Source organism: Lissotriton helveticus, chromosome 6, assembly GCF_964261635.1.
Source record: "Lissotriton helveticus chromosome 6, aLisHel1.1, whole genome shotgun sequence".
In the NCBI taxonomy this organism is placed as follows: Eukaryota; Metazoa; Chordata; class Amphibia; order Caudata; family Salamandridae; genus Lissotriton; species Lissotriton helveticus.
The window spans coordinates 1,119,383,961-1,119,400,794 of record NC_136067.1 but is presented as its reverse complement, the minus strand read 5'-3'; the positions used below and the strand labels follow the sequence as shown (position 1 = coordinate 1,119,400,794).

General features: G+C 46.1%; 1 protein-coding gene across 1 annotated transcript in view; it reads right to left on the bottom strand.

The window, feature by feature from the left end:
• ESR1 (estrogen receptor 1) overlaps positions 1–16,834 on the bottom strand; it is a 1,629,997-nt gene that overhangs the window by 305,102 nt on the left and 1,308,061 nt on the right. The window contains exon 5 of the mRNA XM_078648772.1: positions 12,297–12,435. Within this exon, the coding sequence (XP_078504898.1) occupies positions 12,297–12,435 (139 nt within the window). The remainder of the gene's footprint in view (positions 1–12,296; positions 12,436–16,834) is intronic.

Below are 16,834 nucleotides of genomic sequence, written 5' to 3'. Positions count from 1 at the left end.
CCAATCTGAATTCAGTCATCAACTGAAATTACCCTAATTAAAGCAGAAATACAGATTTTATCACTGGGATTGTCCTTCTGCCTAGAAAGATCTCTTAGTTATAAAAATACAAAAGTTGAATTGATGAAATTCATGATATACCATCAAATGAAGGTAAAGCAACAGCTCCCACAGATATCCAATATTAATTCAGGACAGGAGCATTTGCGGATTTATGATCTTAAAGTTGTGGTTGAACTTAAAGACCAGAAAAAGGAGACACTAGGGATTGCTGAACCAGTATCTGAGCAAAATATAATTGAATCTATGCAACTTTACATTTAGGGAGAGGTAGGTACTACTTTCAAACCGCCATCAACTTTTCTTCCAGCATTACCAAAAACTTCCATTGACATATTTCACAAAATGATCACCCATGAAATTAAAATTCTCTATGCCACAGTCTGGAAGTAAGCCAGAAGGTTTTCACCAACAATACAGGAATCTGGTAGTGAAGCTCCCACGAACTCTGAAAAAAGAGAAAACATAGCTATCTAGCTTCCTCATATGTACTTAAGGGAAGCATATGTGCAACTAAATAACACATTATGTTATAGCAGGCTTTCTAGAGAAAATTAAGCAATGCTAAATTGCGATATTATGATGAACTGTCTGAGTATGGGACTTGTTAGACCTGGTATAATTAGCATGAGTCTCCCTTCCATTTTTTACTGATTGCCTCCTCTATTTTTGATATGTTTTTGCTGGTTAGAAGCTTTGGGCACTGTGCCACTGCTATTCAGTGCCACAGTGCAAGTGCTCCCTATGTTAAATTGATATATTGATTAGTGACGCCTTGATTGGGTTATTTGATTTACCTGTCAGGCCGTAGTATAGTGCACCATGTGTGCCCAGGGCTTGTAAATCAAATGCTGCTGGTGGGCTTCCAGCACTGGTTGTGCCACCCACAGAAGCAGCTTGTAAAGTGTGTCTCAGGCCTGCCATTGCAGAACATGTGTGCAGTCTAGTACTGCCATGTCGACTTGGTAAGTGCACCTACTTGCCAGTCCCTAAACCTTCCCTTTTCTTCATATCAGACACCCCTAATGTAGGCCCAAGGGCAGGGTGCATTGTAAGTATAAGGTAGGACATGCCCTGAGGTGAGTGGCATATCCTAATAGTGAATTACAGCCATTTTCATTTTTCACTATTGCAAGGATACCTGTTCCCCATAGGCCAGAATGGGCAGTTTGATTATAACATCTTATAATCCTAACTGACTCAGGGAACTAGGTAGAAATTCGAGTTTAGTATGCCTGAACTCAGAATGATAAAATGCATCTATTAGTGAAGTTGGTTTTAACATTCTGTGGTTGAAAATACCACTTTTAGAAAGTAGGTATTTTCTTGCCTAACTATCCAAGCCTGCATCTGTTAGGTTGTGCATTCCTTGTCTGGAGATTGAGTGACAGGGGTTGGGAGATTCCAGGAGACAGGGTGAGTCAGCATATGGCTAAATAGAGAGATCTGCATGTAGATGGGTGGGAGGAGTTGCACATGGGACCTGAATAGGGCTGTGCCTTCTCTCCACAATTCTAGCTCCACCTCCTGTGGGGTGTCTGATATCCCTGGCCTACACTGTGAAAGGAAAGAAGGAGTCTTGTCAACAAAGGGCTCCAGGACTGACCAGAACTGGTTTGGACTAGGTAAAGGCCTCTCTGCCTTCAGAGAACAAAGATAATATGAGTATAAATATGGGGACCCAGACCCCAAAACGTTAGATCCCTTCTGGAACAACAAGACAAACCTTTGCCAACGAGAAGAACCAAGGAAGCTGAAGGAGTTTGGGCTTCCCCCCCTCCCCCCGCCAGTGTGCTGTGTTGGCCTGCAGTGGTTTCATATTTGCCAAGGAAAAGAGAAGGGACTTTCAAAGAACTTTCATCATCTTGCAGAATATTACTCCAGGGGCTTGAACTTGTGCTTGCCTCCTGCTGAAGTCTCAGATACAAAAGACTTCACCACCAGCTCCCCTCTGACTTTCCTTGCTGGGAATTCTGTCTGCAGAAGCCTGCATGTCGCTGGGAGCTGGAAGCCGGACGCATCGTGTGTAGCAGTCGCAGCTGTTGCCGTCGCAATGCCGGAGAAGCATGTCCCCACCGCAGAGGTTGCCGACGCATCACCAGAGAAGCATGCCTTCATCAAAGCTGTTACCCAATGCACCACCGGAGAAGTGTGTTGCCGCCACAAAGTCGTGTCGCATCACTGGAGAAGCGGTGATGTGACGCGACTTAACCACTGAACAGTATAGGTTGCTGTTCAGGGATACCCAAAAGACACAGACTCAGGACTGGACTGATTTTGTAGATTGTGCTACTAAGGCGCTGGAGGGCAAGTTATTGGGCAGCAAAGTGCATGACTATACAGGATTGTATAATTTGATTACGAGGGAGCAGATCGTTAATAATTGTCAGAACCAGCTTCTACATCAACACCTGGTGGACTCTGATCTGACCTCTCCCCAAGAATTGGGTAAGAAGGCAGACAAATGAGTCAGAACCAGGGTTAGGCCTAAAAATCAGGGTGGTGACCAAAATAAAGATAATACCAAGCCTCAAGAGAAAGGAGAGGATAAATCTAAGGACAAATCCACTACAGGGCCCCAAAAATCCTCTGAGTGGGGTGGGTCCCAAAATCCTTCCTCTACCGTTAAGAAATCTTATTGCCATGTATGTAAACAACCTGGCCATTGGAAAACTGACAGCAGTTGCCCAAAGGCCAGCAATAAGGAAAATATTCCTCCAAGTACTACTCCCAAACCTCCTGTTACTATTAGTAGTAATCCCCCAGGTGGTGGAAGTGCCCCCAAAAATGTGGCTGGGTTTACTTGGGGAACTCAGGAAAGACTGTGGCCTAACCAGGTCCCCTACCCTAGCTACTCTTGTCTGTGAAAATGGCATAGGGGTTGCCAACTTCACTGCTTGTCCCAACACTTTGGGCAAGTACAGACAGGAGGCCCTCATCAATGGCCAGAGAGTTGAAGCCTATAGAGACACAGGGGCTAGCATCACTATGGTGACTGAGAGTCTAGCCCCCTCAGGACAACTTTTACCCGGGTTCACATACCAGGTGGTCAATATTGATGGAGTGCAGAAAGATCATACCATGGTAGTAGTACATCTCAGCTGGGGAGGTGTCACTGGCCCAAAGAGAGTGGCAGTGTCTACAAACTTGCCTGTAGATTATCTACTGGGAAATGATCTAGAGATCTCAGCCTGGGCTGAGGTAGAACAAGAAACCCATTCCAAAATGGTAGGTCTCCCTGGAAAGGTTAGTGGGGCTGTGATGGCCACAGCCTCAGCTCAAGATTTCCTCCCTGAAAAGGTTGGTAAGGCTGTAATGGTCTCAGCCCAATCTCAAGCAGACTCCTTCCCTGAACAAGTTGACATGGCTGTGATGACCACAGCCCACACGCAAACAGAGTTCCTTCCTGAAAAGGTGGGTAGGGCTGTGATGGTCAAAGCCCAAACTCAAACAGATGTTTGCGTTGTGAAGCCTGAAACTATGGATCACTCCACACAGACAGAAAGTATTGGGGAGGAAGAAAAGTCTCCCTTAGGTGAGAGTCAGCCTCCTCAGGGAACTGACCCTACCCCTTGTGAAGGAACTGCACCAGAGGTAGTCAGGCCTAGCCTGGCAGATCCCCTGATGTCAGTGGACCCTTCCAAGGTGGGACCCAGTCTGGAGCAGGTAACCTGCCCCTCTCTACCCTGCCTCTGTCAGCCCAGGGCTGTAGAGGTCAGGGAGGGCCAGTGGACCCCAAAGGGGCCCCTGTCCACAGGAACCCCCATCAGCAGATTAGAGGCACCAAAGCTAGCAGCCCTAGCCAGGTGAAAATTCCAAAAACTCCTGAGGGAACTACCTTACTATTAGTTAGGAACCTCCCCCAGATGGACTCTGTTGGGCACAGCCAAATATGGGACCTAAGGGCCCTAAACCTGACCTGTCCCTCCAGTAAGCAAACAAAAGGGCTCCAGCCTCCAGCTGTAGGTAGCCAGAGGTTGACCCTGAGAGCACAGTGCAACTCAGTCATGGAAAGAAAGGCATACAAAGTGGAGAGTGATTGGAGGAAGTTGAGCCCTACCTTAGTGGAGACTCACTTCAGTACTCCATCCCCACACCAGCCTTTTACTTTACCAAAACACACCACAGGTAGAGATTCCCTATGGTGGAGACCCTCTGATACCCCTAGGGTGAGGGATTGCTTAGTGTACCATGAGACAGGGGATAACCATGCCAGCGCAGGTACCTCCTTATATGGCCACTCAGGTAATATAGGCTTACCTGGTCAAGGATAGCCTTATCTCCTTTCGTTTGGGGGGAGGGGTTGTGTAGGAGGATGGATATCTGACTATGGTTACCCCCAACTTTTTGCCTAGTGTTTAGCTGGTTTTCGACTTAGTTGGCCTGGGATCCTGCTAATCAGGGCCCCAGGCTATCTGCTCTCACTGAAAAATGTACTCCATGTACTTTAGGTACATATCCAATTGGGTATTGGGTCACCTTTGTGAGCCCCTGTATAGTGTACCATAGGTACCCAGGGCATAGGTGCATCCAAGGCCTACCAGGGGCTGCTGCATGAATTATGCCACCCCTGGCTGGCCATCCAAATTGACACAACTGGCTTATCACTCAGCTGGGGCAAGGTCGTGTAATCACCCCTTGCTTAGGTATAGTATTCCTGTACCTACCATTATATATAGACACATATATACCTATAAGTCACTCATATCGCAGGCCTTAACAATCCTGGAGGCAGAGTGCTTGGTTTTATGTGAGATGGTGCTGTAGCATGAGCTGAGCCTGTCTGCAGCTTTCGGAACAATGTCCTTATAGCTGTTCTATGATATAGCCATACCATATACTCTTAAGTGCATTATAATCCTCGCGGTTATTGCTAACTTTGGTTTGGCTTTATCAAAACATGTTGTGTAAGGTGTCATACGCTTTGGAATACTACCCCCTCGCCAGTTCTGGCGACGGGGGTAGCATTCCACCCTTTTAGAGGGAGAAGACATGTAGTTGTAGCTTTACCTGGTTAAAGTTAAACAGAGCCTCAGCATCACAAAATGGATGCTGCTGCCACAGACACAAGTCTGAGCTCCTGAAGCTGGGAACCCTTCCAGTAAGGGAGGCCTGGACAAAAGGTTTCCTGCCTTGGGAGGTGCTAGCACCTCCCCAGACAGGCTATAGTGTATTGGGGCAGGGTGTGTTGAAAAGAATGAGACACTGCCTGGGGCACACAAGGTGCTCCATATATAGTCCGGTTCAAACCAGTTGCTGGGGCACTCCAGCCCCAGCTCTGGCACGAAACTGGACAAAAGGGACAAAGGGAAAGGGGTGTAACCACCCCCTTCCCTGGTCCCACCCAGAGGAGGGACCTAGCAGGTAATCCAGCCCCTTTAATTCGTATAAAGCTAAGAGCTGATTCTAGAGACTTTAGATTATCCTGAACTGAAACTCTGACATGAAACTCTGGACCTTCGACATTCTACTGCAACTAGAAGACGGAAGAATCTCCCTTGTGGTCAAGGAGTGACCAACCTGTGCAAACAGGCACCACCTAGCGAATTGCTGGTTTGCTTTGCCGTCGCTCCCAAAGGATCCCGACAACCCTGCTTCACAGGACTGGACTTCCAGACTTCTCTGACCCCGACCCACACCTCCAGCAAAGCTGAGACCCGTTTCGGACACGAGAGACGTGAGACCGGACACCTGGCCATTTTGCTCTTTGCTAAATTGTGCAGCTTCTGAGGCGTCCACGAAGTTGTGCATTAAGACTTGAAAATCCCCAACACCGAGTCGTAAGTGTCCCGAAGCTCAGCCCTCCACACTCCACGAGTGCCGCGTGGGGCCCACTACTGCATTTCCTCTCAATGCGTCATCCCGGTTGCTGGCCCGTTGGCTAGTGGCCATATTGAAGACTCCCTTTTGAAACAATGCTACTTGCCTTGTTGCTCTGGGCTTGCTCCTGCTTTCCTGCAAAAGGGACGCTCCACAGACCTTGCTGGTCTGTACCAGAAGGCAATCTTTGTATCCTGCATAGGATGCCTTTGCCAAGGCTTGTTGACTCCGATCCGGAAGCCGACACCGCCAACAGCGAGAACCGTTGTGGAAAAGTCCATATCCAGCTCCTGGTTGTCGTCGACGCCTCCTGGTCCACGTGGCTGCAGAGACAAACTTCACTTCTTCACTGATCGCAGCTCAACATCATCTGGTTCCGTTCTGGTTCCATCCTGGTCACTGGCTAGTGACCCAGACTCTGTCCCCTCTGCTTTCAGGTTCTTCACTTCTCCGATCCACCCTTGGATCCATCCGGACATCTTCCTCCTGGTCGCCTGCAGCATCTTTTTGCAGCTCTCCATAGGAATCGACGACGAAACCCGACACAACTTCGCACCTATGCACCCGGCTTCCCTGGGTGAGGTAACTCGAGTACTCCGGTGCTCCCATGGGTAATAACTATCCAAGTGTCCTAATTTAACTGGGTTTCCTCGAAGTCCACCCGGACTGTCCGAAATCAACTAGTTTGTAAACTGTACGTTCCCATTCTAAGTCTATGAGAACTCGTGTGTGTGTTTAGACACTGCACACGCATCCTGTGGGACTCCTGCTTTCTAACCTGTGGTTATTCAGTGTAGCACCACCAATTTCCTAGGCCCTAGGACTATTCACCATTCCTGCAGTGGTTCTTATACCACTTCTTTAGTATATGGTTTACAAGGCCCCTAGGGCAGAATTGTAACTGTGCAACTTAACATATGCTATTTAAGTTACTTGTGCTGTATCTCAAACTCTGACCTCATAAAGAGTGCAGAGGGGTTGTGTTAGAAATAAATACATATATATTTTATATATACCTTGTGTGGTGTCCTTTCATTTGATATTCAAGGGGTTATTATTGGTAAAACAATTGGCTTCACATGCTCTCTGAAGTGTTAGCCTGAGACTGCTTTGTCCATGCTACCACTAGGATAGCTGGTCTATAAGGTTGACTTTACAACCATCACCATAAGGGTTGTTTGGACTGGTGCAAGGTGCTCACTAGAATAGTGAACATCATATACCAGGCCAACTTCTCACACTACTCATTTTGTTGATTTAATAATGGATTAGGATTTTATAAATGTATTGCTATATGATAAAGATAGTAATGGGAACGGTGTGACCAAATTCTTTCTTTATTCAGGTTCATTTAGGAGATTGTAAAATATAAATTCTTTGAAACATTAGTGAACCTTGCTTAATTGTAAGGGCCTTAATGTACCTAACCAAAACCACCACTGGTTTTACACAGACGTTAAGCTTATTATACCCCATCCTTAGATATGTAATGTTCCAAATAAACGTATAAATAATTATTTTCAGACTTTTGGAAAACGTAACCGTTAACTGTAAAGAAATTATAGATAGTATATACTGTATTGTGGAGCAATAACCATTTTAATAGGGTACATTTTTCCTTACCAACTCACATGTAAAGATGACAATTTGTCTTTTTAATTTTGTTCAAGTATATGATCACATTTGAGGGTAATAGTATCTTTAAAAAGTTTGAAAATCATATATTTTAATGTTCTCTTTTCCTCATGTAATATTAAAATAACTCAACATAATTTGGTGTACAGTAAACAACTATGAGAAACATCTCAGTTTTATTTACAGTGTATACAGAAACTTTAGCAATACCATTTAATAATGAATTTAAAAAAAGAAATAGTTATAACAGGAGTACTAATTAATAAAATGACACCATCATTGTAAGCAGCCATTTTAAGGACAAAATCCTTAAAGCATGTGACTTTATTCTCTTCAAAACTCCTAATTACACAAAGAAAATTTTCAGTGGCTAGCAACAAAAGAAGTGTAGATGTTGAACATCCTTGTCATGCCCCTAAATAATTCAAAAAATGTTGGAGCAGAACCATTTATAAAAAAGATCGGTGGAAGGTTGACAAAAGAAAGATGAAACCATTAATAAAAATATCACCAACATGAAAGGCTGCCATATCTTGAAATAAAAATTGCCATTGAACACTATCAAATGCTTTTTCAGCATTAAGTGTAAGTTTACCAGAGGGTTATTGTAGGGAGAGTATAGATTCCAGGACATTGAAAATCAGTCTAGTACTTTTTATGGAGAATCTACCTTTCATGATTTCAGTTTTGTCTGTATGAATGTTATTGCTAAATACTTTTGTTAGTTTAGTAACTAAAATGTTTGCATGCATTTTACAGTCTCCATTAGTTAGTGAAACTCAGTGATAATTAAACAGGGTCCTTATCTGCTTTAGGTATTATTATTATTATTATAATTAAGTTTCTAAAGCGCTCAGCTACCCGTAGGTTTCCCGGCGCTAAAACCAAAAGGTGAGAGGGGAGAGTCAGAAGAGAACTATTAGATGTTGAATAGCCAGGTTTTTACCTGTCTGCGGAACCTAAGGTAGTTGGGTTCAGTTCGTATCTGAAGGGGGAGAGAGTTCCAGAGTGAGGGGTCCAGCCAGGCAAAAGAGCGGCCACCCATTCTGGCTTTTTTAATTCTAGGAACTGAAAGTAAGTGTTGGTTAGAAGATCGTAAATTACGAGGGGGATGGTATAGTTGTGCCAAGGGGTTGAGATAAGGTGGAGCTAGACCAGAATTTATTCTGTGAATGATGCAGAGGGCCTTAAATTTTGTCCGGTTTTCAATTCGGAGCCAGTGCAGGGAGCGAAGGGCATTGGAGGTAGGGGAAGTGTTAGGTAATTTGCAGAGAAGTCGCGCGGCCATGTTCTGGACTGTCTGCAATTTACGCGTCACCTCTTTACTGGCTCCCAGAAGAAGGATGTTCCCGTAATCCAGTCTCGAGGTGATAAGGGCCTGGACCACGGTTTTCTGAGTGTCCAAGGGAAGCATCCAAATGATTTTTCGCAACCACTTAATAATAGTGATGCAAGTGGATGAAGTTTTGACCACATGGTTCTTCATAGATAGTTGGTCGTCAAAAATGACACCAAGGTTGCGAGCTGTTTTGGATGGGGTAGGTAAAGGGCCCATTTGAGAAGGCCATTGCCGAGGTCCCCATAAGGTGGTGTTGTGACCGAACAGAAGAACCTCTGTTTTTCCCCCGTTTAGTTGCAGTTTGTTGTCCAACATCCAGGCTGCGATGTTACTCAGTCCTGTACAGAGGGAAGAGGAAGAGGAGTGAGAGTCAGAGAAAAGGGAGTAGATAACCTGGGTATCATCGGCGTACGAGTAAATAGTGAGCCCAGCTTGCTCTGCAATAGTAGCCAAAGGTCTGACGTACAAATTGAATAGCAAGGGGCTCAAGATGGAACCCTGCGGCACACCGTACGCCGATGTGAAGGTTTGAGAAGCAGAGGACGAGGAGAAAACTTGAAAGGTGCGATCTGAAAGAAAGCTAACAAACCAGTTGAGAGCTGTGCCGATGATGCCAGATGATCTGAGGGCATTGATAAGGATGGGATGGGAAACCGTATCAAATGCGGCACTCAGATCAAGTAAAATGAGTGCCACGGTTTCCCCCTTATCAACTGGGCACCGGATGTTTTCGGAGACCCCTAGCAGAGTGGATTCAGTCGAGAAGCCACGTCTAAACCCGGATTGAGATGGATGTAATAATCCACTTGCTTCAACATGGGTTGACAGTTGGGAATTGATGTGTTTTTCCATGATTTTAGAAAAAATCGGAAGAAGTGAGATTGGGCGAAAATTAGATGGGATGCTAGGGTCTGCATTAGTCTTTTTTAACAGGGGCACTATCATTGCATGTTTCCATACAGAGGGTACTGAAGCTGCTCCAGAATGGGTGGCCGCTCTTTTGCCTGGCTTGCCCCCTCACTCTGGAACTCTCTCCCCCTTCAGATACGAACTGAACCCAACTACCTTAGGTTCCGCAGACAGGTAGTACTGTTATCAGAGCTTCTGTAAATGAAACACATACTACACCTATATTACTGAATGCAGTAAATTAAACATTATTTGAAGACATATGGTACAAAATTTGTAAGAGCAGCTTTATACATTTCTGGAGCATTCCATTGGAAGTAGGAAACTTCTTCAGCTTCAGAAAATTGATAGCAGTAAAAATGTAATCAACAGTTATAGGAGATCCTTGGCCACGATTATTAGACCTGAGATATCACAGGTAGTTTACAAGACTTCCAAACCTAACCTATTTCACTGGTGCCAATTACATCCAGTATTCTGTACAATGTGGAATACAATTCTTGAAAGTCTTTGATAATATTTGAAAATAAACAGTGATAACTTCCCATTGATTCCCCACAAGGAATGTATTTAAGTTTTATTATTTTTATTAAAACGATAGTTAGCTAGTAGTTTTCCAGATTTGAGGTGAAATAAAATGTGATATTTGTAAACCAGCTCTTTTGAAAAGTAGTAAATGATATTCATAGTGTAGATTCTGCAACTTCAATTAATGTATATTGTTATTTGAGGTAAATCATTAAAATTTAGCAATTTCTTTTCAAAATAAGAAATTTTAGAACTAAACTGTTTGTTTTTAAGAGCCCTCGTAGAAATCCCTCTACCTCTAATCTATGCTATAAAGACACTCCAGCGTGTAATATTTGAAATTGCCTCTTCTATATTACAAGAAAAGTTGTTCTTCTTGACAGGTAATGTATCTTCTTTATTATCATCTCTAAGTGCAATATCAACATCTATTTCCCTGGTAAAGCAAGAAAGAGAAAAGTCTTCCAACTTTAGACACATAGAAATGATGACATGGTATGATATATACATGTCTTCAGTTACAGTATTAGAAACTGAATGGCACAAATGTCTTGAACGTAAAAAGTACTCAATCTGAGGGTGAGAATGATTGGAGTTACAGAAAAAATTAAAATGATGGGAGTGTGAGAAAAAAAAGTAAAACATTTTTCAGCATGGAAATGAAGCAATCAAAGGTTTATAAGTTTAGATTTCTTAAAAAGGGCATTACATTTATGAAAATATTTCTGCTGCTTAAATTTGGCAAAGGACAATCTGTAACATAAAGGTTCCTTTATTAACTTGTAATCACTACCCACAGTAAGGGGAACATTACCCAATTTTATAATTTGCGTGGTGATATTTCTCGAAAAGTTTGGGTCATCAGCAGTAAGCCCATACATTTTGATCAAATATCAAATAAATATAGCTAGCTTTACTATGGCATAAACAAATCTAGCACCTGCAACAGCGTGTTTGAGGAATATTTAGAGTGTGAGTTTTTTAGAGAATAGAAACGTAACTACATTTTTTGGCCACTGTATTGGGAAGATATGATATTTCCAGCTCAACACCTCTCCATATAGGAAAAGAACACGTAAATGTTGATCTCTTGGAGTAGACATATATCAGACTCATGTCTAGGTAAGCAATCGAATAATTTATTGTGTTTACCAGGGTGTCCTGGTCCTTTAACATTTAAAAAAAGTCAGTTAAATTTTATATTAGTTATATATAAAACAGATGCAAATGCAAATATATGTCCAGTATGTAAAAGTATTCAATAAAACCCTGGACCAAATGAAAAACACAAGGTAGCTTATACAATTAGGTTAAAAAAACAAATAAAACAGACAATACACAGCTCATAATAACCATACCAGAACATGCGTAACAATTTGAGACACATACGGGCATGACCAAGAATGACCAACAGTTCAAGACCTGCTATCAAATGTTAGAAATAAGGACTTATTATCAGTAAATTGTATACAAGCGGACGCGCGTTTGGAAATACTAGAATTTTAAAAACTTGTTTGAATAAACAGCTATTTAATAGCAGTCCTGAATATTGAACTGTCGTCTGTATTTAGGTTCGATATATTTGCTTTGAATTACGTATCAGTATTGGCTTTTCTTTTCGTTATTTAGTTCATTGGGCTCAGCCTTACTGATAAGAGCCAACCCCATTTGTTATCAGCTCTACTTTAACAATGTACATGTTTGTGAGTGCATGTTTGTATGTTGAGGTTGTGATAGTGTAATTATTTTATATGTAAGTGTGTATGTATACAGCTGTAAACCTCTTTTAATTGTAATATGAAGGGATCACATTAAACAACAATTTAACTAACTGACCTACTATAGAAAATTGATAGGTAAAGATGGTTTTTCACACGGTCATCTCATAAATGAATACCCTTAGCTTTGTGTATGTCCATCATAAATCAGTCTTGCTACATATGTAACAAATGTAACATGAAAAATGTTAAATGGCAGTTTATTGAGTAGTAATGTAGTCACTAACCTGTCCATAAGAAGATTGGGGGCGAAAGAGAGTTTCCCGGGATGCTCCACTGATCTCCAAACTAAGCCAACCATTAGTATCTCCAGCCAGGCACACTCCAACAGATGTACCTGATCATGGAGTGTTAAATCCACAAAGCCTAAAAAACAGAAAGAAACAATGTGAGTGCTTAATGGTACACCCTACAATATTTTTCAACCTGTATAAGCTCACATTGTGTTTTTACTGACATCTACTTCATGGATAAGGTCAGGCTTGGTGCTTTAAGTGGGTTGGTTCCTTCCAATGCAAATATAGGAAACGGGTCTTGAGCATGACCTTGCTATGTCCCTCTGTTTCAGGCTTCAGGTTATGTAAATAGAAATAAAACTGCACTCAGACGCTTGCAAGAAGAGTGATTGGAGGAGTGGTTGGGCACAGAAAGTCACTCCTCAAATGTTTGACTGTTTGGATTAGTATTGACAAGGACCCGGAGGAACCTTTTGAGGACCAAACTGTCTTCAGAATCTGTTGTCCAATATTTATCTTTTGGTGACTGTATTCTGACCCTGAAGAGGGGAGAAGTCCCCCCCCAAATAACCTCATTATGGACATATGTCAATTATGTGATCAGTATTAAAGGATAAGAGAACACAACAAAGAAAAGAATACCCTCAAGCATAAAAGAATTAAACTTTCATGGAGAAGAGGATTCTACAGTATTAACAAAAACTGATTATTTCAACAGTTCATTTAACCATACAATTTACCCAGGGCAATCTTTACTCAACTATTACCCCAGTTAAACAAATACTCATGCATTTAATATAGGAAAGAGTGAGGAATTTAAATTGTATTCTTCAGAATTCAAACCAAATTCAGAAGAGCGTGTTTAAACCACTGAGCTTCAATAACTCATTTATGTAGAGTCCTAATCCCAAAAAGCAGCGATTAAGAAAACGAAGGAAAGTTTGTCAGATCGATATATATTTTTATCTAGTTGACTGGGCTGTATGCTGCCTGGATAAATGCCCATAATATATGGCCTTTTCTCTTGGTAGGATATGTTTTTCTTGACACTGTATCAGTAAGAAAGCTCAGAGAGATGAGCAACAAGGCAGAGTAGGGACTTGAGAGGGGTGGACGACCAGCGGAAGGACTGGCCTTCCCGGGGGATTTTGGCCCGGGGGGGGAGGGCAGCCAGCACCTCAGTTAGGCTGGTTGGGTTTCACTGGCTCTTTTTGGGCTAGTTGGGCTGGCCTTGGGCTACCTTTGGGCTGGGGGATATTTAATCGGACATTTCGGGAAACTGCCCACCATTTTGGTGGCAGTGACCGAGGAGCCGGTTGGAGGTGTCCTGGGGCTTGGTGGTTTTGCCTTGTGGTAGTTTGGCTGTAGGGGTGTCCTGAGGGCTTCCCTGTCGCGAGTGCAGGTCTGACTCAAGGGCCTCGTGGCTGTGACTGGCAGGCCTTGGGCACGGTTTGCGGCGCGACTGTCCTGGTGCCTGTGGTCTTGGTGCGGCGTTTCCTCGCGTGACGTTTGGGATTGCGGTGACTCTGGCGATGGCGGCGTATGAGGACCCAAAGGTGCTAGAGGCCCTCCGCCTCTTAGAGGAGGCAGGCCGAATGGACCTGCTGCGGCCAGGAGTGAAGGTAAGGCCACCACGGCGAGCGACGCTGCGGCGGCGGTAATAGTGGTGGAGCCACCGCGTGTTCGGCGGCTGTAGGGGACGGGGGGAGGACGGTGCGGCTGAGGAAATGGGGAGAGCACACTGTGTGGCTGCATGTATGCTGAGGCGGCGCGCAAGGGGCGGAGGTGGGGGGAGGTGGGGCATGGCCCCGCGACCACAGATTAAGTTTGTGGATGGGGCTGGGGGGCACCAAAAATGGTATCAGCGGTGGGTGCCCATGCACAAGAGAGTGAGCAGGGGGGATGCCCCAGGCAGGAGGACATTGAGGGGGTGTCCCTGCTCCTTAGTGATAGCTTGGACTCGGAGGGGGAGGGTAGAGGGAGGGATGGTGCGGCGGAGTGTGTGCGGGGGGGCGCCTCGGGTGGGTTAGGAGCTCGGAAGGGGTAACTGGTCTGATGTCCCCTGGTGGGGAGGCAGATGACAGCAAATGTGATTCCGGGCATGGGGGTGTGGGTGGGGGGGCAGATCTGGAGCGGCAGACCTTGGGGTGCGGAATGCCTCACACTGTGGGGTCGTGGTGCTTGGTGAACGGAGAGGGTTGGGGCAGACAGGGGCCCGAAAGGGGGAGCGGGTGGGGCATGGAGGATCAGAATGGTGGGGGGTCAGTGCGGCAGGAAATGGAATCGTTGGTATGGAGTGAGGGGGAGGAGGAGGGGCCGGTTGGGTTGACGGGGGTGGGGTTGGCGGGGTCCTAGGGGTAGCGGGGGTGGTGGTGGGACACTCCGGCAGAGGAAGGGGAGATTCAGGAGGGGCTGGGGCAGGGCGGGCGGGGGGAACAGAGTAATGTTGTTCCTAGTGCTTTGCAGGCCCCAAGGAGTTCTCGAGCGGAGAGAGTGGCAGCCCCCCCCTGCTCCACTGGTTAGGCGGCGGCATCCGGAGCGGATGCCGACCTTGACGCTAGGTAAGGATGGTGGCGGAGCTGGGAGCAGGTCGGGTGGGTCCCACCGGGGTACGGTATCTGTGGGCACTGATGCAAGGAAGGAGAGGAACGGGTGCAGCTTAGGAAAGGGACGTACGTGAGAGACACGGGGGTAGGCCCGGACGCGGCGAGCGCTGGGGGGGCCAAGGACGCTAAGCCGGACGGGGATGGGAAAGGGAGCACTGGTGGGAAGGAGAGCCACGACATACCGGTGCATAAGATGCCCTATATGGACATCACTAAGCCTCTGGGGGCGCGTTTGTCCTTGGCCACCAAGGAGAAGATTTGGAAAGGGGATTATGTAGATATCTTGAAGCTCTTACATCGGGAGCTGACGGCGAAGGAAGGGTCGAAGGAGGAGGAATTGGCGAAGCGGCCGAAGGTGCCCTTGACCATAGAAAACTGGTCTGCGGGGTTTTTGATATTCGCCAGCGTGTACTGTGAGAAGTACCCGGAGTGGGTAGTCGTGCTCTTCAAATTTATGGAAGTGATCCAAAGTGCGCAGGTCACGTATGGGGGCTACATGTGATCGCACTATGACGAAGAGTTCCAGGCGCGATTAGCGGGGGACCCAGATGCGAAGTGGCTTGAGATTGACGTGGACTTGTACCACCAGATGATGGGGGGGCGAAGTTTGGTAAGAGCATCTACACGGCCAGCGGCTTGCCACTAGCGCCTTGTCCCTTTCAAGCCCGTGGAGGAGTGGGACAAGGTGGGGCTGCCACAAACGCTGCCGTCGGAGCGTGCTGGGATTATAACAAGGGCATGTGTGGCAGGCAGTACTGCCGATTTCGGCACGAGTGCTCCAAGTGCTGGAAGCGCCACCCAGTGGTACACTGCTGGGGGGTGGGGGATAATACGAGGAGGAAAAGGGGGGTCTGGGACAATGGGCAAAGGCTCATATGCCAGTTAGGCTGGAGCAGTTGGAGACCCTTCTGGCGTCGTATCCGTGGAACGAGGACGCAAGTGTGTTGCACTGGGGGTTCCGGGAGGGTTTCCGTTTGGGGTACGAGGGTCCGCATATTGCTCAGTAGGCGGAGAATTTGAAATCGGTTAACGCGCACAAGGCGGTAGTGCGGGACAAGCTGTTTAAGAAAGTGCGGGAGGGGCGGATGGCAGGCCCCTGTCGGGAGGTGCCCATCCAGGATTTGATTATTTCTACTATCGGTGTGGTGCCGAAGAAGGAGCCCGGGCAATTCCGCCTGATTCAGCACCTGTCTTGGCCGGAAGGGACGTCGGTGAACGACTACATTTCGACGGAGCTGTCCGACTACATTTCGATTGAGCTCTCCTCAGTGTCATACTCGTCCATGAATGTGGCGCGGCGGTTGGTGGCGGCGGTGGGGGGCGGAGCCCTCATGGCAAAATGTGCCTGTCCATCCGTAGGATCACCAGCTGTTGGGGATCCAGTTTGATGGGGAGATATTTGTGGATAAGGCGTTGCCCATGGGGTATTCGATCTCGTGCGCCTTGTTTGAGCGCTTCAGCACCTTCTTGCAGTGGGCTTTTTCCTGGCACACTGGTAATGAGACGGTGACGCACTACCTGGATGACTTCTTCTTGGTGGGACGGCCTGGTTCGGCGGATTGCCAGAAGCAGCTGGACGGTTTTATAGAACTCATGTGTTACCTGGGTGTGCCCCTGGTGCCAGAGAAGACGCAGGGTCCCAGCACAGTGCTGTCATTTCTGGGCATAGAGCTAGACTCCGTGGCCATGGAAGCACGCCTGCCGGAGTAGAAGGTATATATGCTGGCATTGGTGGACAGCATGTTGAGGAAGCAGAAGGTGACGGTTCGAGAGGTTCAGGTTGTGTTGGGGCATCTGAATTTTGCGTGTCGCGTCGTTCGGGCGGGGCGTATATTCTGCAGGTGGCTGGGGCGGGCATGCTCGGTACTTTGATTCGGCTTTTGCTGTCCATTTGTCACATTCGGGAGAAGACGCTCATGTTGT